Raw genomic sequence first — 22,193 nt, 5'->3', positions numbered from 1 at the left:
GCAGAGGTGAAATGCAAATCGGCAAATGAGGTACCTAAACAGCAAGCAGGAAAAGTAGTCAGGTAACAAGCACACAAACTCATAAAACTAAACTGGGGGTAACAGTAACCAGAGGTTCATAGCTATGTCTGGCAGTGGTCTTCAGACAGGAGGGGCCTAAAAAGGGTGTTGTGTCTTCCCATTGGTTGTAGCTGAATGATGGTACTTCATCTGTGAGATACCCACCACCTGCATTCAGCCATTGGTTCTGCATATGTCAAGGTAACGCATCCCAGTGGGTGAGCATAACCTGTGTCCACCTGCGCCGCTGGCGTCGACTCCTCTCCCATCATCAGTACTATGCACGAAAGGAACACGTTGTCACCTTGCGACAGGAGTACAAATTGACGTAGCGGAGTACGGTGGTGACTTAACAGCCGTGTGCGGCAATGATGCAAACATGGCAGCGTGCCTTCGTCAGACCAATGTGACACACGTGACTTGTATGGCTCACGTGCTTAATCGGATTCTCCAGCAATTTTTAAAACAACATCACGGCCTACATGGCCTTGTACAGCGGGCACGCTCGCTATGCGCTCACTTACATCGTTCGCTCAACAACTTTCATGGCTCCTGAAGTCTTAAGGTCTGGCGGTTAAATGTCTGAAATGCGATGTTCCGACACGCAGGAATTCGAATCTGCACATGTTGCAGCGTCTGTGGCAGCATCGCAGAGCCCAGCTGAAATACGTTATGATGTATACCCTGGGCTAACTTGATCCAGAGGTGGTTCAGATCACGCTGCTGGAGTGGTGTCAGATCAAGGACATATGCACTGTTCTACACAGTTTACAAATGTCGACGCAGATGTTTAACACTGGAGATGACATTTTCAGCGTGACAATTTTGGTCATCTACATGATGGAGCACACTGTAAGCATTATTCGGAGTCAGGTGTTGGTCCAAGAGGAAGGGAGGAAGTACTGGGGAGGAAGTACTGGAGGAGTCATATGCGGAAGGGATAACAAGATCTACAAGGTCCAGACGGTCAGCGGCACTTTGGTGGCAGTCAAGGTACGGTGGGGGAGAGGGATTATCAAGGGCGCATAGTATCAGCAAAACAGTTGAGGAAGGTGCAGGAGCCCAGGAAGAAATGGGGGACGAACTGGTGATGGGCATGGAAGACTCAGCAGATTAGTGAGAGCTTGCTCACATTTCGGTTGTGCGAGGTTGTGGGGAGAGGGCAGAGGAAGGCGGCACGATTCTCACCTCTCCGCCACCAACACACAAAGGACTTGGTCCTCCTGGATGCTCAAGACACCTGAGCGCCTTCTTGCTGCACTACCTACAACATGACCCTCGGATTGTACGAATTCCAAGTCATGCTGACTACTGGGTTGCCACACTGTTAGATCCCCGGTACAACACAAAATTTTGCGAAATAACTCCTGCCATAGAAAGGGACGCACCTATGTAGGAGTATCAGCAGAAGGTGTTACGCAATCTTACATCTGCTTTTCCACTAAACACCAGTGTTGAGTGAATCTCAACGCTTTTTCATCGATAGGAGGAAATGGTCTTACTTGTCCACATCTGAGGGACCGAGAGCTGGCTGCTGTGCTGAGACGGCGTTGAGTACAGTGTCTCTGCAGAGTTGCATTTTTGGTCATATACAAACTGAGTTGAAAAAGAACAGATGCTGGTGGAAAGGGGAACAGGTGTGTTGGAAAGGGTAAAAAAGTTTGTGTCCATGGGTTTGGTGGTTAAGCAACATTACATTTGCTGAAGAAACAACATCTGGTATGGTGGGACTGGCAGATTTGGATAAGGGGGTATATACTATGTTACCGCTATATAAAAAATATTAAGAAGAAAAGAAAGAGAAAGGTAGATATCCCAATCGCCATTCGGTGTCCACCGTGCTCACAGATGGAAAAGGAGAGGTTGGCAACTGGAAGGTTAGGTGGAGGATACAGAGCAGGTAGACTCTGAAACAAATAGTAGCCTGAACCGAGTTAGACGCAACTCGGATCTGGAGACTTGGAGCCCTGTTAGCATCACAGGGTCCACACGACCACCCAGCCCCGGAACTCACTGTTAACAACACAGGGGCTATTGGGTACGCTGTCCGTGTGCGTAGGGGACACACCTGTGGACAGCAGCCGCATCAGCAGCAGCAGGCCTGTTTATGCCACTGGGCTGCACTAGCAGGACTGAAAGGACAGGAGCTGTTCTTAAGCATTCTGCGTTACCAACTGTGGTGGCGGCCTGCATCAATGCCCTCTCCCTGCCTACCTCTGGCTCAAAGCCGCAATGGGTTCAACACATGGAGGTGTGCTCTTTCGGAGCATAATTAAAGACTGGGCACCTTCTTGATGGCTATAGTTATATAGTTTTATAGTTTGCTATAAAATGTGCGTAGCAAAATGAGCAGGAGGGTGTAATGCAGAGGTGCTAGAAATAGCTTGGCACCAGTGTGGCACAAATGGAGTACAACAGCCACTTTTTGGATGCCACTAACTGGCAGCATTTTTTGCTATTATTATAGCTTATTAAAAACAGAGCAGGAGGGTGTAATGCAGAGGTGCTAAAAATAGCTTGGCACCAGTGTGGCACAAATCGAGTCCAACAGCCACTTTTAGGATGCTACTAAGTTTCCTCAGTGTTTGCTAGTATAATAGCTTAGTAAAAATGAATTTGAGTGTGCAATGAAGTAGTGCCGCAAATAGCTTTGCACCAGTGGGACACTAAAGGAAGTCCAACAGCCACTTTTAGGATGCCACTAAGTTTCCTCAGTGTTTGCTAGTATAATGACTTAGTAACAATGAGCTTGAGTGTGCAATGCAGAGGTGCTGCAAATAGATTTGCACTAGTGGGACACTAATGGAAGTCCAACAGCCACTTTTAGGATGCCACTAAGTTTCCTCAGTGTTTGCTAGTATAATGGCTTAGTAACAATGAGCTTGAGTGTGCAAAGGGCTGGAGGGTACAGTGCCCGGGTTGTGGGTCAGTGTAGAGGAAAGGAAGCCTCACTTTCTATCCCTCCTAATGGTGAAATGCAGCAAGGAACTCCCTGACCTTAGCTACACAGACGCTCTTATCTGTAGCTGTTAAAACCTCTTTCCACGGACCTGACTGTCACCTATGGCTCTGAGCCTGCTGTTATTAGTCCTTACAAGGGCTGAAAGAAACTTCTATCCCTATTCTGTATAGCGCTGTGTGAAGAGCATACACAGCACTATCGAAGACAGGAGCTGCACCTGCGGTGACTGACACCCAGACGCAGAAGGCAGATAATGGCGTCCAGATGGACTGATGCCCGTATTTATAATGCAGGGACATGTGACATGGACATTCTATCACACATGCTGTTGCTTCTCTAACTAAAAGTCCACTTAGCTGTGTGTGTGTCTGGGATTGGCTGACATGCTGAACCGCCCCACTACACGCGCGCTTAGGGAAGGAAGACAAGGAAAAAAAAAAAGACGATCGCCATTATCCCAGCAGCAGCAATCTGAATGCGCAGTCCTCGCACACTATACACTAAAATTTCATAACAGTGTGAGTTACAGAGTGACTTACACTATTACAGCGAAAAGCCAGCTAGTAATTAGCTTGGCTTTTTGCTGCTAGAACCGGTCTCGAACGTAACTAGAACTATCGAGCTTTTAGTAAAAAGCTTGAGTTCTAGTTCTATCTAGAACAGCCCCCAAAATCACTCGAACCGCGAACTGGAGAACCACGAATCACGAACCGCGCTCAACTTTAGTAGAGAGCTCCACTCCGACTCAGACACTAACAAGGTGGAGGTGGGTACTGGTATGGGCTGGTATCATCAAAGTGGGAGCATTTCAGGTTGAGGATGGAGTGAAGCTCAACTCCCAGACCTACTGCCAGTTTCTGGAAGACAACTTCTTCAAGCAGTGGTACAGGAAGAAGTCGATATCCTTCAAGAAAAACATGATTTTCATGCAGGTCAATGCTCCATCACATGAATCCAACTACTCCACAGCGTGGCTGGCCAGTAAAGGTCGATAAGAAAAAATAATGACATGGCCCCCTTGTTCACCTGATCTGAACCCCATAGAGAACCTGTGGTCCCTCATAAAATGTGAGATCTACAGATAGGGAAAATAGTACACCTCTCGGAACAGTGTCTGGGAGGCTGTGATGTATCGTAAGCAGATCAAGCAACTGACAGAATCTATGGATGGCAGGCTGTTGAGTGTCATCGTAAAGAAAGGTGGCTATATTGGTCACTAATTTTTTTGGGTTCTGCTTTTGCATGTCAGAAATGTCTATTTCTAAATTTTGTGCAGTTATATTTGTTTACCTGGTGAAAATAAACAAGTGAGATGGGAATACATTTGGTTTTTATTAAGTTGCCTAATAATTCTGTACAGTAATAGTTACCTGCACAAACAGATATTCTAAAACAGCCAAATCTAAAAAAAACCCACTCCAACTTCCAAAAATATTAAGCTTTGATATTTATGAGTCTTTTGGGTTGATTGAGAACTTAGTTGTTGATCAATAATAAAAAAAATCCTCTAAAATACAACTTGCCTAATAATCCTGCACACGGTGTACATCACAGCAGGGTTGGAGGGCTCACATATACATCCCAGCACTGGGTGGAGGGCTCACATATACATCACAGGAGGGTTGGAGGGCTCACATATACATCACAGGAGGGGGTGGCGGTCTCCCATATACATCACAGGAGTGGGTGGAGGGCTCACATATACATCACAGGAGTGGGTGGAGGGCTCACATATACATTACAGGAGGGGGGGCTCACAGCACTGGGTGGAGGGCTAACATATACATTACAGGAGGGGGGAGAAGGGCTCACAGCACTGAATGGAGGGCTCACAGCACTGAGTGGAGGGCTCACAGCACTGAGTGGAGGGCGGAGGGCTCACAGCACTGAGTGGAGGGTGCACAGCACTGGGCGGACAGCTCACAGCACTGATGGGAAGGTGCACAGCACTGGGTGGAGGGCTCACAGCACTGGGTGGAGGACTCACATATACATTACAGGAGGGGTGAGGGCTCACAGCACTGGGTGGAGGGCTCACAGCACTGGGTGGAGGGCTCACAGCACTGGGTGGAGGACTCACATATACATTACAGGAGGGGTGAGGGCTCACAGCACTGGGTGGAGGGCTCACATATACATTACAGGAGTGAGGGGATGGCTCACAGTACTGGGTGGAGGGCTCACATATACATTACAGGAGTGGGGGTTGGGCTCACAGCACTGGGTGGAGGTCTCAAATATATATTACAGGAGGGGGGAGGGCTCACAGCACTGGGTGGAGTACTCTCACATACATTACAGGAGGGGGGGCTTACAACACTGGACGGAGGTCGTAGAACTCTTGCTGCTCTTCTTCTGTGGGACGGGAGCACACACCTCATGCTTACCATGCCCACAAAGTAAGTCCTCTAGATGCTGACACAGGCCTGCATGCTGAGGATCTAATAGTATGCTGTGTGCATCCTGACACATTGTTATTTAAAGGGCCAGCAGCCAGCAAGACTGCAGCTGCTGCCTGAGCACTGCAGTCCTCGGGAATGTACCCAGGGGGCCACATAAAAAGTCATGGCGGACCATAAACAGCCCGCGGGCGGAAGGTTACCCACCCCTGGGCTAGATGATAAGTTAGAACTATTTTGTATATAGTAGATTAGAAAATTATTGATGAAATAATGCTAAAGCTAAAAGGAAAACTGTTAAAAAGGTGATGTATCAACTACAACAATAGAGTAAAAAAAAAAGTTCAGGAAGATGAGCCCATCTGTGCTAAATGACAAAAAACATTGTTGAAAATTCAATATACTGTCTCACCGGTCATAATCCATCACTGCTATTAACAGACTGATCTGATCAATATTTTCTGGCGGGACATCAAATACTATGGCTTCATTGTAAACAGGATTTAATGTATTTCGCTTGGTAGATGTTTTTCTTTTCTTCAGCCTCCTCCCATCACACATTAATGATACCTTCACATAGGGATCTGTGAGAATGAAAGATAAATGCTGTTAGTTATATTGAGTAATTATTAATACAGTTACCACTATAAAGTATATTACCTTTATAATATGAAGGTCCTCACAAGGTCAAAACATTCTCAGTTTTGCCCTCATTCTATTTCTATTGCTCCATTGAGTAACCAATTTTTATTATTTTTAAACCATATGGTTCCAGAAATATGGGTCTTTTTATTTAGTGCTAATTTTCATGCTCTTTACAAGGCATTTTTGCTCACAGGATTCTCTGGGGCATTTCTTTAGGCTGCTTTTTATTACTATGCTATGAGCCACATCTACTTGTAAACACCTTAAAAATTAGCACTAGTGATAAAGCCCAATATCTAAAAAACTGCGTTGCAAATTTAAAAGAAAAAAAAATACTGTATTCAGAGGAGCAGTGGGAAAAAATAAGAGCAATAACTAGCCACTTTTAAAGGGAACTTGTCTGGTGCAATATGCACCAAGAACCACAAACAGTTCTTGGTAAATATTGCTACTCCCTACTTAACAGTCTCTGTATGCAAAGATAAAGGGAACTTTAGAAAACGTAATTCTAAAGTTCTTTTATCTTATGCTAATGAGCGCGGGTGTGACGCCCTGGCGCCGCCTGGTGGTCCCACAGAATAGGCCCCCGCATAACACCTTCCCACACAGGGTTACACTCAGCCAACAAAACCCTAGTCACCCCCCTTCCAGGGAAGGAAAGGCACACCAGTGGGCAGGACCAGGCGGATGGAGAACGCCCACCTAGGGATCTAGAGAACCCGGTGGGAAACAGTGAGTTCTAAGCAGGAGTAGTGGAAAGGAGTCAGTCAAGTGGAGTGGAGTAGTTGAGAGGAAGAAGTGAAGACAGAAAGGAAAGGCGTCGAGGTTGGAGGCTGTTAGATCCTAGTGGTGGAAACACTGGACCGTACACCGGATTCCCCTGGTGAGGCAACCAGGCCGGTCACCCCGCCAGAGGGCCTTGATGCACGGCAGCCAAAGCACTCCTGGTAGCAAGACAGCCCGTCCAGAGAACTGGGAAGTAGATGTCCCTGGGATCACAGAGTTCCAGAAGGTAGTCCGGGTGATGAGGCTCAGGGTCAGAGGCCGGGTAGAGATGTCAGACGGAATCCGGAACCAGCTGAGCGAGATGGCAGGTCACCAAATGGAGCCAGGGACCGGAGACTGGCGGGACTGAAGAGGTAGTGGAATATCAGCCGACAGTCACCGACAGGAGTTCTGGAGCAGTCGTGGTTAGGACCGGTTGGCGTGGCAGGACAGGCTCTGCAAGACAGACAGGGTTAGTACTGAACAAGGCAAAAGGGGGACCTGAACTCCTAGCTTACTAAACATGTAGAACAGGCCCCACCCACCTGGAAGGAGAATCCTCTTATACCCTGTACCTGCATAGGTAATGTCCTGTTTCTGGACACTGGCCCTTTAAGAGAGGGTCAATGACCGCGCACGCCCTAATGCGCATGCGCGAGGCCCGTGTGCCAGAAGCCAGGGCAGGAAGCGGTGCAGGTGCAGGAAGCAAGAGTGCCCGGCAGAGTGTCCTGTGTCACAGAGGAGCGCCGGGAGCGGGGAACAGGACGCATGGAGGACGCAGGTGAGGGAGAGGGAGCAGGAAGGCCGTGGAGGAGAGGACCGGAGACCGGAGCGGTGAGCAGGGAGCGCCGTTGGGAACCAGAGAGCGGGACACTGGGATCGGGGAGCGTGACACGGGGACCAGGAAGCGTGACAGAGCCCCGGCGTTCTGGCTAGGTGGCAGATGGTGGTCCGTGTCTGTCAGGAGACGGGAAGACGGCTGCTGGAGATCCGAGGAGGACCGGAACAGGGTAGGAGCCTGCCCGTACTGACACCGGAGAACCGACACGGAAACCGTGCACAGAGAGGGTACTTGGACCCTGAAGCCAGGACCGGAACCAACGGCCTCGCTAATTAACCAATTGAGGGCAGGATTATAGGTCCTGTCCCAACCAAAGTTCCGAAAGCAGCCAACCACCCACCGCGGGGGATAGGGCATCCGTCAGGGCCCAGTAGATCCCAAGGGTCAGCGTCAGCGGGCACGGCTCCCAACCAAAGTACCGGGAGCGGACTCCCGTGTTTCACAACGGGAAGTCCATCACACCAAAAACACAGTGCAGATGAAAGTGACACAGACCATCAGCCCGGGTATGGGACCAGAATACACCTGGCCGCGGCGGCCGGCCACCAGCACCTTGGTTTACCATTGAACTTGTTTAAAGAAAGAGAGGAGTGCACCAGAATTATATGGCAATAACATACAAAAAGGGTGCTAAAAGAGTGCAACAAGGAAGGACATGTAAGGTTAAAGGAAAAAAGATGTTGCACATAAACCATGCATGACCCAAAATACAAAAATGATGAAAAAGCCTTTATTGAACACAAGTATAAAAACAATGAAAATGCAAAGCTGCATACACAGTAATCCATACCCTGAAATAACCCCAACGGGTGGTATGTTCACAATGGAAACAACAATGATTATAAATAAATCACAGGAGTACAAACCCAATATAACAAGTACATGACAATTAATAAAACATCCCTGTAGCCAAATAACAGAAAGGCAATCCAAATGACAGAGCAGAAGGATGTACAAATAAATGATGTCCACAATATGCAGTCATGCAGTCAAACCAATGATTAGATTGTAGACATGAGAAAAAAAGCATGGAGCTCAATCAGTAGCCAGCCAAGCTCGAAAATGTGACAAACCAGAGCTCTGCAGGCAAATGGAACGTACCAAAGGTAAGCCAAGATGAATGCAAAGCAAGATGGACTGAACACCTACAGGTGCATCATAGGTAAGTAATCAGGGGGAGGGGGGGGAGGGAAAGGCTCCTGTATCGAGGGGCAAGGTGGGTGAGGGGGTATGCCCTGGGTCCGGTAGAATCCCTCGAGCCACACTGCGGATCAGGATCCAAGCAGCCCGGCTGCTGGCACGGGGGCGGCACACCTCAAAACCTGGCGTCACTAACAGGATTGTAACCCATCCACCTATCTGGGGGAAGTGCGCCTTCTTCTGGACTGTCAGCAGTGCTCCGCTGCAAAAATTTTGAAAAGCCGCCATTTTTGGGCTTGAAAAACGCCCCGCCCCCTGGGAACACAGCTGGAAGGAAGTGACTCTGGAGGCTGAAAAACGAAACTAGTGAGACGCGCTAGAGGACTGCTCCTGAAAAACCAGGGGGTGGGCGGAAATCTGCGGCATGTGACCCAAGGAGATAAGAGGCAGGGACACCAGGACTCTGTCATCTTCTGTTCCTGGACACCATCTCGAGATGATGTCTGACCCGTCCGGCAACCCGACTATGGAGGAATCTGCTCCCGGGACTGCTGACTGGGTGGAAGCCCAGACTGCGAGGATGTGCCGCAGGATCCAGACTCAGGCCAATTATATGCTGGCAAGATGGACGGCCGATATGAGGGATCTGGCTGCAGCCGTTCGGGCACGCGAAGAGGAGATGGCCTTGGAGGAGCGGGTAAGCAACCCACGCCCCTATGTTCCACCGGAACCGGCCCAACCGGCTGAGGAGCTCGGTCTGTCCCCGTCCGCCACATCGCCTCCCTCGCTGCCCGCACCTGCAGTTAGTGCCCCAATCGGTCCGCTGCCCCAAACAGCGGTACCAGTTACATCTGCCCGTGAGGACCCGACAATGGGGTCCTCGGGCCATGAGCACGCCACTGCTCCGGCACCTGTACAAACCCCGCGCAAGGCCAAAGCCCGGAAGACATTCCCTCCGGCCCCGAGCCCGACCGCGCCTAAGATAACGTCACCCCCGGTCCCGAGGATGGCTGCGCGCTTGATGACGTCGGCTTCAGCAATCCACCCGGCCGCAACAGAGGCGACGCCCGACTGGAAGTTGGCCACAGAAAAGACGCCGACCGCTCCCCAGTACCCGGTCCCGGCTGAGGCGCAGCCGGGATGTACCTGTAAGGTGGCAGAGCAGGCCATGAGTCATTGGAGCCCTCCACTTCAAGGGAGGCTGGTCGTAGCCGGCAGTGAGGTTATCCGGATGAGCCAACCCCAGGAGTAGGAGGAAACTGAGCACGAAACCAGTGCCCCGTACTGGGAGCGGCAGTGTCAGCAGCTGAAGGTCAAAATCGCTGCCCGAGAAAAGCGGAAGGTGAAAGTGTTAACCCACACCTACCGGGAGAAGGACAATCTCCGGCAAGCAACCTTCCGGGTGCGGGGCCCAGCCTACCAAGGACAGGTCCGGTATTTCAACCCCCAAAAAGGATGGGGCTTCATTTATGAGCCGGGCATGGATGCCGAAATCTTTGTTTCCTGGAGGGATGTGGCCCCACACCTACCTACGGGTCACCCGGATCGAGATCTGGAGCCTGGAGAGCTGGTCTCTTACACCCGACACTGCGGAGAGAGGGGGTGGTTCACCCTGGTTCTAGGAAGTTTCATCCCCAGCAGTTTGCCCCCAGCATTTCGTCTCCAGCATTTCGCCCTCAGGTACACTTCGCCCCCGAACATTTTGCCCCTAGCATTTCGCCCCCAGGATGTTTCGCCCCCGCACATTTCGCCCCCGCACATTTCGCCCCCCGCAGTTCTCCCCCGGATGTTTCGCCCCCGGATGATTCGCCCCCAGCAGTTCGCCCCCGTATGTTTCACCCCCAGCAGTTTGCCCCCGGACGTTTCACCCCTAGCAGTTCGCCCCCGGACATTTTCCCCTGGATGTTTCGCCCCCAGCAGTTCGCCCCCAGACATTTTGCCCCGGATGTTTCGCCCCCAGCAGTTCGCCCCCGGACGTTTCGCCCCCGGATGTTTCGCCCCCAGCAGTTCGCCCCCGCATGTTTCGCCCCAGCAGTTCGCCCCCGGACATTTTCCCCCGGATGTTTCGCCCTCAGCAGTTCGCCCCCGGATGTTTCACCCCCAGCAGTTCGCCCCCGGACGTTTCGCCCCCAGATGTTTTGCCCCCAGAAGTTCGCCCCCAGATGTTTCGCCCCCAGCAGTTCGCCCACGGGCGGTTTGCCCCCGGATTTTTCGCCCCCCAGCAGTTTGCCCCCGGATGTTTCGCCCCCAGCAGTTTGCCCCCAGACATTTTGCCCCGGATGTTTTGCCTCCAGCAGCTCGCCCCCGGATGTTTCGCCACCATATACGTCACTTGTCCAAAATCTATCAACCTCATACTTAGGTTTTACACCACCAATAATTTATTACCACAAGGAACCATACGGGACGGTGTTTAACCTAAAAAACTAGACTTTATTAATTCTTGTAAAATTATTGAACAATCAAATGTGTCAAACAGAGATCTCAAAATCATCACACTGGACGTAACAACATACCAATATTAACTCAGTAACCTCCGTAATGCCGAGAGCACACAGTTAAACCTCCAGTACTCAATACCTTTTAGTAAAAAATTTTTTTCCCACAATTGTCTTTTTATGCTCTGGGTTACCCTGGTTGAAATTGTAGATTGATATTGAAGTGTAAATTATCTAGAGTTTAGTCATGATCAGAAATGTAATATTGAGAAAAAATCTAGGTAGAGGTAGAGTTAATTTTGGGGGGGGTACAATCCCATGTTATGGGTGATATAATTCGGGGATGGGGGTTCATCATTATCCCCGTCTGTCACAGTTAGGTATGAAAGAATGGGAGCAGAATGTAAGATTATATGATATGGTACCTACTCCTAGAGGAGATTCCCTTGGTAGCATTTAAGTGCACAGATCAGGCCTTACGACATACAATTCCCTTGTACGCGGTCCTGCCTGTCTTGCCGGGTGCTCACTCCACATCTGCGGTAATCTTGCGGCGCCTGCTGTTGTGTCTGGTCGCCATGGTAGCACTACCTTGGCTACTGACACGCAGCGTGCGTCTCAACCACCGGGGCGTGGAGAGGGCCGTGACACACCCGGAGGGATGGATGGATCCGCGTCAGCAATGGGGACTGACTGGGCATACGTCATTTTACACATGGGAAGGAGATCCGGATGCCGCGTCACTGTGGGGGCGGGCCGGGCATACGTCATTGCACACATTGGAAGGAGTCCCGGGTGCCGCGTCACTGTGGGGGCGGGCCGGGCATACGTCACCGCACGGGTATGAAGGAGGTTCCGGTTCCCACTATATAAAAAGGCGCCTGTTTCAAAAACACATACACACGTCCCCTGAAGAAGTGGGAAACGCGCGTCGGGATAGAGGACGGGCACACCAATTACCATCATAGTCAGGTCAGTGTATCTTTTCATTGCCGTGGGTTACTCCAGTCATTGGGGAGAGGTAACTGTTGGTGGCGATTACGCTGCCACGCTGGTTGTCTGCTGAATTGTAATAGAATCATTAAGGCTTCACTGTGATATATGAATGCTAAACAGCTGGTTGAGCTCAGGCAGAATTTTTTGCAAACTAGAATTTCACAGTAAATAGCAGAATGATCGGCTTGATTTGAACCCCAATTATACCCGTGTACCCACCGTTTATGGTGGAAAATTTTTTACTAAAAGGTATTGAGTACTGGAGGTTTAAGGGCGGCTTTGCACGTTGCGACATTGTACGTGCGATGTCGATGGGGTCAAATCGAAAGTGACGCACATCCGGCGTCGCAGTCGATATCGCAACGTGTAAATCCTTTTTGATACGATGAACGAGCGCAAAAGCGTCGTTATCGTATCATCGCTGCCGCCTCCGACATTTCCATAATGCCGGTGCAGCGACAGGTGCGATGTTGTTCCTCGCTCCTGCGGCAGCACACATCGCTGTGTATGAAGCCGCAGGAGCGAGGACCATCACCTTACCTGCCTCCCGGCTGCAATGAGAAGGACGGAGGTGGGCGGGATGTTTACATCCTGCTCATCTCCGCCCCTTCGCTTCAATTGGCCGCCTGCCGTGTGACGTCGCTGTGACGCCGCACGACCCGCCCCCTTAGGGAGGAGGCGGGTCGCCGGCTAGAGGGACGTCGCACGGCAGGTATGTGCGTGTGAAACTGCCGTAGCGATAATAATCGCTACGGCAGCTTTCACTAGATATTGCACGTGCGACGGGGGCAGGACTATCGCTGCAGCATCGGTAACACATTGTTACCGATGTCGCAGCGTGCAAAGCCCACCTAACTGTGTGCTCTCGGCATTACGGAGGTTACTGAGTTAATATTGGTATGTTGTTACGTCCAGTGTGATGATTTTGAGATCTCTGTTTGACACATTTGATTGTTCAATAATTTTACAAGAATTAATAAAGTCTAGTATTTAGGTTAAACACCGTCCCGTATGGTTCCTTGTGGTAATAAAATGTTTCGCCACCAGCAGTTTGCCCCCGGACGTTTCGCCCCCGGATGTTTTGCCCCCAGCAGTTCGCCCTCGAATGTTTCGCGCCCAGCAGATCGGCTCCGGACGTTTCACCCCCAGCAGTTCGCCCCCAGACATTTTGCCCTGGATGTTTTGCCCCCAGCAGTTCGCCCCCGGATGTTTCGCCACCAGCAGTTCGCCCCCAGCAGTTCGCCCCCGGACGTTTCGTCTCCGGATGTTTCGCCCCCAGGATGTTTTGCCCATTTCGCCCCCGCACATTTCGCCAACAGCAGTTCGCCCACGGATATTTCGCCCCCAGCTTTTTGCCCCCAGATGTTTCGGCCCCAAATTAGGCAGGGAATTTTAGCCTTGTGTTTTAGCCCTAAGACCTCTTTCACAGTAGGCACTTACCCAAGTGCTAAGCACTGGAAAATCGCTAAGAAGATTGCCAATTTTGAATATATAAGTCAATGGCTGGAAAAGCGAGGCGTTGTTTCGGCCAGCTCTTTTTATTTTATTACAGGAGCTATTTTTGATCATGATTAAGGGTGAGTGCTTTCACCTGAAACGCGTTGTGCTGGTCATGTCATTCTTTGTGTCTGCATGATAAAATAAAGACGTGATTTTTTTGCCTGAAGAGCTGGACATCCTCATCTTTTTGCATTATTTTGGGCTGTGGCAGTGCCTGTCCGTGCTCCAGGACGAAATCAAGACTGAGCTTTTTCCACGGTGAGCTGATTCATACTATTGAACTATTTTTGAGCACTTAGCATTCATCAATACCCTGTATCTTATGGGTCATTACCGAGAGCGCTCACAAAAGCGCTCTCAAAAATGCCAGTAAAGCACGTGCTTTGTAGTTCTAAAACAGTGGCAGCATAAGGGTGCTTTCACACTTCCGCCACGGGGCGAAATGTTCGGGGGCGAAGTGTACCTGGGGGCAAACTGCTGGGGGCAAAATGCTGGGGGCGAACTGCTGGCGGCGAACTGCTGGGGGCGAAACTTCCAACTCCCATTCGTCCTGGACGTGAGTAAGTGGGTGAAGATTGATGGAAAGCTGTGCCTCCACCCCCCTCTGCCATCTCTCACTACAGATGATGAGTAAGGTAGCAGTTCCCGGCTAACCCAGTTGTTGACCCCGTTGGAGTTTCTTCAGTTTTAAAATGGACCAAGGCCGAGAACTGGCAGGCCAGCCCAAAAACTTTTCGGCTTTGTAAATAACCCCAACTACTTTCTTGTTGTGCACGGCACAGTCTCTGGAGAGGCTGATTGGAGGAAGGGCCTGCGGTGGAGTAGGCTGAGGCCCAGTCACTACTGCAACCGGTGACTAGCCTCCAGGTCAGGGGTCCCTGGACTATGGGGCCCTCAACAAGGACTGTCGGGTAAGGAACTTTTTACCTGGCCCGTGTGGGCGTCACCCGGACCCGTTCCTGAACTTGGGAAAAGGGGTGTGCACCAGTTTTAGCGGTAGCACCAGGGAACAGGTTGTATTGGGTGGGGACGCAATAAGAAGGTGGTCCATTCCGTCCCGTTCCGGTTTTTGCAACGTTTAAGAATGGTGCCTCCCATAAAGGGAAGAAATGTTTCAAATGTTAATATTTTTGTTATTCCCTTTTTCTTTATATTTAACAGTTCCGGTTTCAGTAAATGTTGGTGGTCGGGCAGCCCGCGGACGGTCTGTATTTAACCAAGGGGGAATGTGACGCCCTGGCGCCGCCAGGTGGTCACACAGGATAGGCCCCGCATAACACATTCCCACACAGGGTTACACTCAGCCAACAAAACCCTAGTCACCCCCCCAGGGAAGGAAAGGCACAACAGTGGGCGTACCAAGCGGATGGAGAACGCCCACCTAGGGGTCTAGAGAACCCAGGGTGGGAAAACAGTGAGTTCTAAGCAGGAGTAGTGGAAAGGAGTCAGTCAAGTGGAGTGGAGTAGTTGAGAGGAGAAAGTGAAGACAGAAAGGAAAGGCGTCAAGGTTGGAGCCCCGGCGTACTGGCTAGGTGGCAGATAGTGGTCCGCGTCTGTCAGGAGACGGGAAGACGGCTGCCGGAGATCCGAGGAGGACCGGGACAGGGTAGGAGCCCGCCTGTACCGACACCAGAGAACCGACCCGGAAACCATGCAGAGAGGGGGTACTTGGATCCTGAAGCAAGGATCGGAACCAACGGCCTCGCTAATTAACCAATTGATGGCAGGATTATAGGTCCTGTCCCAACCAAAGTCCCGAAAGCAGACAACCACCCACCGCGGGGGATAGGGCATCCGCTAGGGCCCGGTAAATCAAAAGGGTCAGCATCAGCGGGCACGGCTCCCAACCAAAGTACCGGGAGCGGACTCCTGTGTTTCACACCGGGAAGTCCACCACACCAAAAACACAGTGCAGAGGAAAGTGACACAGACCATCAGTCCGGGTGTGGGACCAGAATACTCCCGGCCATGGCGGCTTGCCACTAGAGTTGAGCGCGGTTCGTGGTTCGTGGTTCTCCAGTTCGCGGTTCGAGTGATTTTGGGGGCTGTTCTAGATCGAACTAGAACTCAAGCTTTTTGCTAAAGCTCGATAGTTCTACTTACATTCGAGAACGGTTCTAGCAGCAAAAAGCCAAGCTAATTACTAGCTGGCTTTCCGCTGTAATAGTGTAAGTCACTTTGTGACTCACACTATTATGAAATTTCAGCGTATAGTGTGCGGGAACAGCGCATTCAGATCACTGCTGCTGGGATAATGGCGATCGCCATTTTTTTTTTTTAACTTGTCTTCCTTCCCTAAGCACGCGCATGTAGTGGGGCGGGCCTGCATGTCAGCCAATCCCAGACACACACACAGCTAAGTGGACTTTTAGCCAGAGAAGCAACGGCATGTGTGATAGGATGTCCATGTCACATGTCCCTGCATTATAAAAACGGGCATCTACCCATCAGGACGCCATTATCTGCCTTCTGTGTCTGGGTGTCAGTCACCGCTGGCGTAGCTCCTGTCTCCGATACTGCTGTGTACGCTCTACACACAGCGCTATACAGAATAGGGATAGAAGTTTCTTTTAGCCCTTGTAAGGGATAATAACAGCAGGCTCATAGGTGACAGTCAGGTCCGTGGAAAGAGATTTTAACAGCTACAGATAAGAGTGTCTGAGTAGCTAAGGTCAGGGACTTCCTCGCTGCATTTCACCATTAGGAGGGATATAAAGTGAGGCTTCCTTTCCTCTACACAGACCCACAACCCGGCCACTGTACTCTCCAGCCGTTTGCACACTCAAGCTCATTGTTTCTAAGCCATTATACTGGAAAACACTGAGGAAACTTAGTGGCATCCTAAAAGTGGCTGTTGTACTCCATTTGTACCCCACTGGTGCCAAGATATTTACAGCACCACTGCATTGCATACTCAAACTCATTTTTACTAAGCCATTATACTAGCAAACACTGAGGAAACTTAGTGGCATCCTAAAAGTGGCTGTTGGACTCCCATTAGTGTCCTATTAGTGCAAATCTATTTGAAGCACCTCTGCATTGCACACTCAAGCTCATTGTTACTAAGCCATTATACTAGCAAACACTGAGTAAACTTAGTGGCATCCTAAAAGTGGCTGTTGGACTCCATTTGTGCCCCACTGGTGCCAAGCTATTTGCAGCACCACTGCATTGCATACTCAAACTCATTTCTACTAGGCCATTATATTAGCAAACACTGAGGAAACTTAGTGGCATCCTAAAGTGGCTGTTGGACTCCATTTGTGCCCCACTGGTGCCAAGCTATTTGCAGCACCACTGCATTGCACACTCAAACTCATTGTTACTAAGCCATTCTAATAGCAAATAGCCCAGTTTAAGGGCCGTAGTTGCATTGTCAGGGATAGTTATTGTTGTTTATTCTGCTGGTAATAAAGCTAGACCACCTCTGCAATCTACACCACCTCTCAATTTTTACTACCACATTTTAAGTGCACAGTCTTGTCGCAATTAAAATGAGTGTCAAAAGGACAGATGCTGGTGGAAAGGGGAAGAGGCGTGTTGGAAAAGGAAAAAAAGGGTTTGTCCGTGGGGAAGGTGGCAAAGCTCCATTAACATTTGTTGAAGATAGACCATCTTCCAGCAAAAGTAAGATGTCTACTACTTACCGTGGACAATCCGATGTGCTCCCTTTTTTACGGACACGAACAACTGGAACAAAGGTAGATGATGGCCAAAAAAAGAAAATGCTTGAATGGATCTCAAGTGGTCCAACAAGTTCCCTCTCCGCCACCTCAACTACCGCATCCAAAAAACACCAGTCCTCTGAGTTGTCATCCCAATCACACTTGCTTTCTCCCATCTCTGAAGTCTCCATCCGCCCTGCACAGTATGGTGGATTTGAGGTGGCTGAGTCTGCAGAGCTGTTCCGTCACACTATAGCCTGGGAATCAGAGGTCTGCTCCCAAGCTAAAGTGAGTACAGACCAGGAAATGGTCTGCAGTGATGCCCAGAACCTTTGTGACTCAGATTCAGGCCGTGAGGACCAAGTTTCTGAGCATAATGTTGACCCTTATTCCCAAACTGTATCACCTGTTATAGACAATGAGGAACATACTGATGACGATGAGACGCAGATACCAGATTGGGATGACAACTTAAATATTGGTTCACGTCAGGAAGAGACTTGGTCTGAGGGTGAGGGGAGTGCAAACACAATGCTTGATGAGGAAGTTCTAGATCCCACCTACTGTCAACCCTCAGTCAGGCACTCGAGGAGGTCAACAGAGGCTGTGGAGGAGGATGCTACTGACGATGAAGTTACCTTGCGCCTTCCTGGACAGAGGAGTAGCACTGGTATCACGTCTACAACTGCATCCTCAGCCACCACTCTGCCTCTGAGCACTAGTCGGGGGGGCTCAGCAGGTCGCATGCCCTCTAAGCCTTGCCTAACCTGGACCTTTTTTGTCATAGGAAAAGATCGCCCAAATCATGTGAAATGTAAAAATTGTCGTGATTCTGTTAGTAGAGGGCAAAACCTCAGGAGTTTGACAACTTCTTCCATGAATCGTCACATGAATAAATATCATATGTCCCAGTGGGAAGCTCACCGTGCTGCAATGCGGTCTAGCGGAGCGAACCATCCACCGCCTGCCCCTTCAAGTGCATCCGCGCGCTTTTCATCTTCTAGGACTGTGGGGACAGCTGTCACACCTGGTTTTCCACGCACAACTTCCACCACTGTAACCGCAACAGGCAGTTTGCTTGGTAGGTCGTCATTTGGTTTGGAAGGGGAAACAAGTGCGTGTGTACAGCTCTCTCAGACATCGATAGCATCAACGTTAAATGAAGGCAACATCATGTCTACGCCTGCACTTTCCTCACAAACCTGCATTTTTTCTGGGACACGCTACTCACTGCCGTCTACACACAGCAGCCAGAACTCTGTCCCTCAGATGTGGACAAATAAAAGGCCATTTCCTGCGACCCATGACAAAGCTAAGAGGTTGACTTTATCCTTCTGTAAGCTCTTGGCTACCGAAATGCTGCCTTTCCGCCTGGTGGACACTAGAGATGAGCGAACCGGTCCCGCTTCGGCTCGAGTTCGGTTCGCCGAACGGAGGTCTCGTTCGAGTTCGGTTCGTCGAACGTTCGACGAACCGAACTCGAACCGCATAGGAAACAATGGCAGGCAATCACAAACACATAAAAACACCAAGAAAACACCCTCAAAGTTGTCGAAAAGGTGACAAACAACTCACAACAGAACACAAACACATGGGAAAGTGACAAGGACATATACTCATGCGAAAACAAAAGAGCTGGACAAGGAAAAAGAGGAGGAGACACAGATATAGGCATGGCACGCCTTTCTAAAATCATGTAAAACACCACAAGGTGACTCCAAGTGGAGTTCTCCCTTTTTTCCAAAAATTGGGCCACACACACACACACACACCCACCCCTTCAGTGGCAGCACTTGTGCCCCAGTTGTACACTTCACAGCTAGATTTGCATCAAGCACATTCAAAAATACGCCATACTTAACCATCCTCAGGATTGCACTGGGGTAGGTAACAAAGTCTTTCCTGATTCCAGCTCTGTTCATCTTGGATCATTTTTAAAAAACACAGCAAGCAAGGGTGACTCCAAGCGGAGTTCTCCCTTTTTTCCAAAAATTGGGCCACACACACACACACACACCCACCCCTTCAGTGGCAGCACTTGTGCCCCAGTTGTACACTTCACAGCTAGATTTGCATCAAGCACATTCAAAAATACGCCATACTTAACCATCCTCAGGATTGCACTGGGGTAGGTAGCAAAGTCTTTCCTGATCCCAGCTCTGTTCATCTTGGATCATTTTTAAAAAACACAGCAAGCAAGGGTTACTCCAAGCGGAGTCTCCCATTTATTCCAAAAATTGTGCCCCACACACACCCACCCATTCAGTGGCAGCACTTGTGCCCTAATTGTACACTTCACAGCTAGATTTGCATCAAGCACATTCAAGAATACGCCATCCTTTTCCGTCCTCAGGATTGCACTGGGGTAGGTAGCAAAGTCTTTCCTGATCCCAGCTCTGTTCATTTTGGATCATTTTTAAAAAACACAGCAAGCAAGGGTTACTCCAAGCGGAGTCTGCCTTTTTTTCCAAAAATTGTGCCACACAGACACCCACCCATTCAGTAGTAGCACTTGTGCCCTAGTTGTACACTTCACAGCTAGATTTGCATCAAGCACATTCAATAATACACCATACTTAACCGTCCCCAGGATGACACCGGGGTAGGTAGCAGAGTCTTTGCTGAACCATGACTTGTTCATCTTGGCACCTTTTAAAAAACACAGCAAGCAAGGGTTACTCCAAGCGGAGTCTCCCTTTTTTTCCAAAAATTGTGCCCCACACACACACACCCATTCAGTCGCAGCACTTGTGCCCTAGTTGTACACTTCACAGCTAGATTTGCATCAAGCACATTCAATAATACACCATACTTAACCGTCCCCAGGATGACTCCGGGGTAGGTAGCAAAGTCTTTCCTGATCCCAGCTCTGTTCATCTTGGATCATTTTTAAAAAACACAGCAAGCAAGGGTTACAACAAGCGGAGTCTCCCTTTTTTTCAAAAAATTGTGCCCCACACACACCCACCCATTCAGTGGCAGCACTTGTGCCCTAGTTGTACACTTCACAGCTAGATTTGCATCAAGCGCATTCAAAAATACGCTATACTTAACCGTCCCCGGGATGACACCGGGGTAGGTAGCAAAGTCTTTGCTGAACCATGACTTGTTCATCTTGGCTCCTTTTAAAAAACACAGCAAGCAAGGGTTACTCCAAGCGGCGTCTCCCTTTTTTTCCAAAAATTGTGCCCCACACACACCCACCCATTCAGTGGCAGCACTTGTGCCCTAGTTGTACACTTCACAGCTAGATTTGCATCAAGCGCATTCAAAAATACGCTATACTTAACCGTCCCCAGGATGACACCGGGGTAGGTAGCAAAGTGTTACGGGGGGACCGGCAGATTAGGACCAGGGGGTATATATCCTAATCGCCAGTCGGGGCCCACCGTGCTCCAGATGACAAAAGAGCTGCTGGCACCTGAGGGTTAGGCGGAGACTATAGAGCTGGATGGCTCTGAGATAACCCAGGAACTCTGGGAACCGGTCACGTGTGTTGTGACACGTCAGACCGGACGACAACCCGATTAGCGTTTTGGTGCACCTAGCGCTACACCAACCACGTGTGCAGGAAACACGTCAGGCCGGGTGGTAACCAGGTAGCGTTGACCGGAAGACCGCCACGAAAGCGCCCTGTCGGCCACGTGTGTAGGACACGTCAGGCCGAGCGGTCCTCCGATTAGCGTTTCTGGCCACCTCTCGACTGGCCACGTGTGTGTAGGACACGTCAGGCCAGATGGGTACACCAGTAGCGTTGACCGGGAAGCCGAGTAGGATAAGGAACACACTGTTAACTCCACAGGGGTCCTGGGGTACGCTGTCCGTTCGCGTAGGGGGCACAACCGGACAGGTGGCGCAGCAGGTGCGTTGTCCGTGTGCGTAGGGGGCACAATCGGACAGGTGGCGCAGCAGGTGCGTTGTCCGTGTGCGTAGGAGGCACAATCGGACAGGTGGCGCAGCAGGTGCGTTGTCCGTGTGCGTAGGGGGCACAATCGGACAGGAAGCACAGCAGCCGCAGCCCAGTTAACGCCACTGGGCTGCTATAGCAAGACTGGAACGGCAGGAGGGAAGCACGGCGCCTGACCCTGATGTGCTGAGCCACGAATCTTGGTGTGACAGGCACCGTTCGCCTAACCCTACCTACCGCTTCCCAACATAGGCTTATGCCGCAATGAGGCTCTAACATGGAGGTGTGCTCTGACTGAGCAAAAGTGAAGACTGCGCACCTCCATGTTGTCTCCAGCCCCTTTTATAACCTGGGTCCACCCCAAACCCAGGGTGGAACCACCAAGGTCCAATAGCAGAGTGCCATGTCATCAGTGACGTCACATGCGACCTATCCGGAACCGCCACGTCATTGATGACCTCATGGCAGCCACGCCCCAAACACTTCACCAGTCATCGTCTGATGACCAATACTGAGGTGCCAGATCATAGGGGCGGGCCTCTGCGAGCCAGTCCGGAGTTGCCACGTCATCAGGACACCTGACACCCTCTGCCCTATCAGGGCCTGCCACCTCACGGACATGCTCAGTGAGGTCCTTACCGGACCTAGCCTCTGGTGCACTAAGTGCCTGAGCATGCCCAGTAGCCTGAGCAACAGGCTCAGAAAGCAGACTATCAGTTTGAGCATTCTCAGTAGGCACATCCCAGAACTTAGACACAACACGAAGTCCAAGTAACTGTGCAAAGAGGCTGTTAGGGTTAATTGTGGGAGCATGCTCAGTAGCCTGAACTGAGGACTTAGTCTCAGACATAACATAATCAGGCTGAGCATGCTCA

At 50.3% G+C, this 22,193-nt stretch overlaps 1 protein-coding gene across 1 annotated transcript in view; it reads right to left on the bottom strand.

Annotated features, from left to right (window-relative positions):
* Positions 1 to 22,193, bottom strand: part of SYT9 (synaptotagmin 9) — a 1,761,445-nt gene that overhangs the window by 515,992 nt on the left and 1,223,260 nt on the right. Inside the window, exon 5 of the mRNA XM_075325638.1 lies at positions 5,834 to 6,005. Coding sequence (XP_075181753.1) covers positions 5,834 to 6,005 — 172 coding nt within the window. The remainder of the gene's footprint in view (positions 1 to 5,833; positions 6,006 to 22,193) is intronic.

Source organism: Anomaloglossus baeobatrachus, chromosome 10 (genome assembly GCF_048569485.1).
Source record: "Anomaloglossus baeobatrachus isolate aAnoBae1 chromosome 10, aAnoBae1.hap1, whole genome shotgun sequence".
NCBI classification, from domain to species: Eukaryota; Metazoa; Chordata; class Amphibia; order Anura; family Aromobatidae; genus Anomaloglossus; species Anomaloglossus baeobatrachus.
The sequence above is the reverse complement of the archived record's forward strand: the minus strand, read 5'-3'. Positions and strand labels throughout refer to the sequence as shown.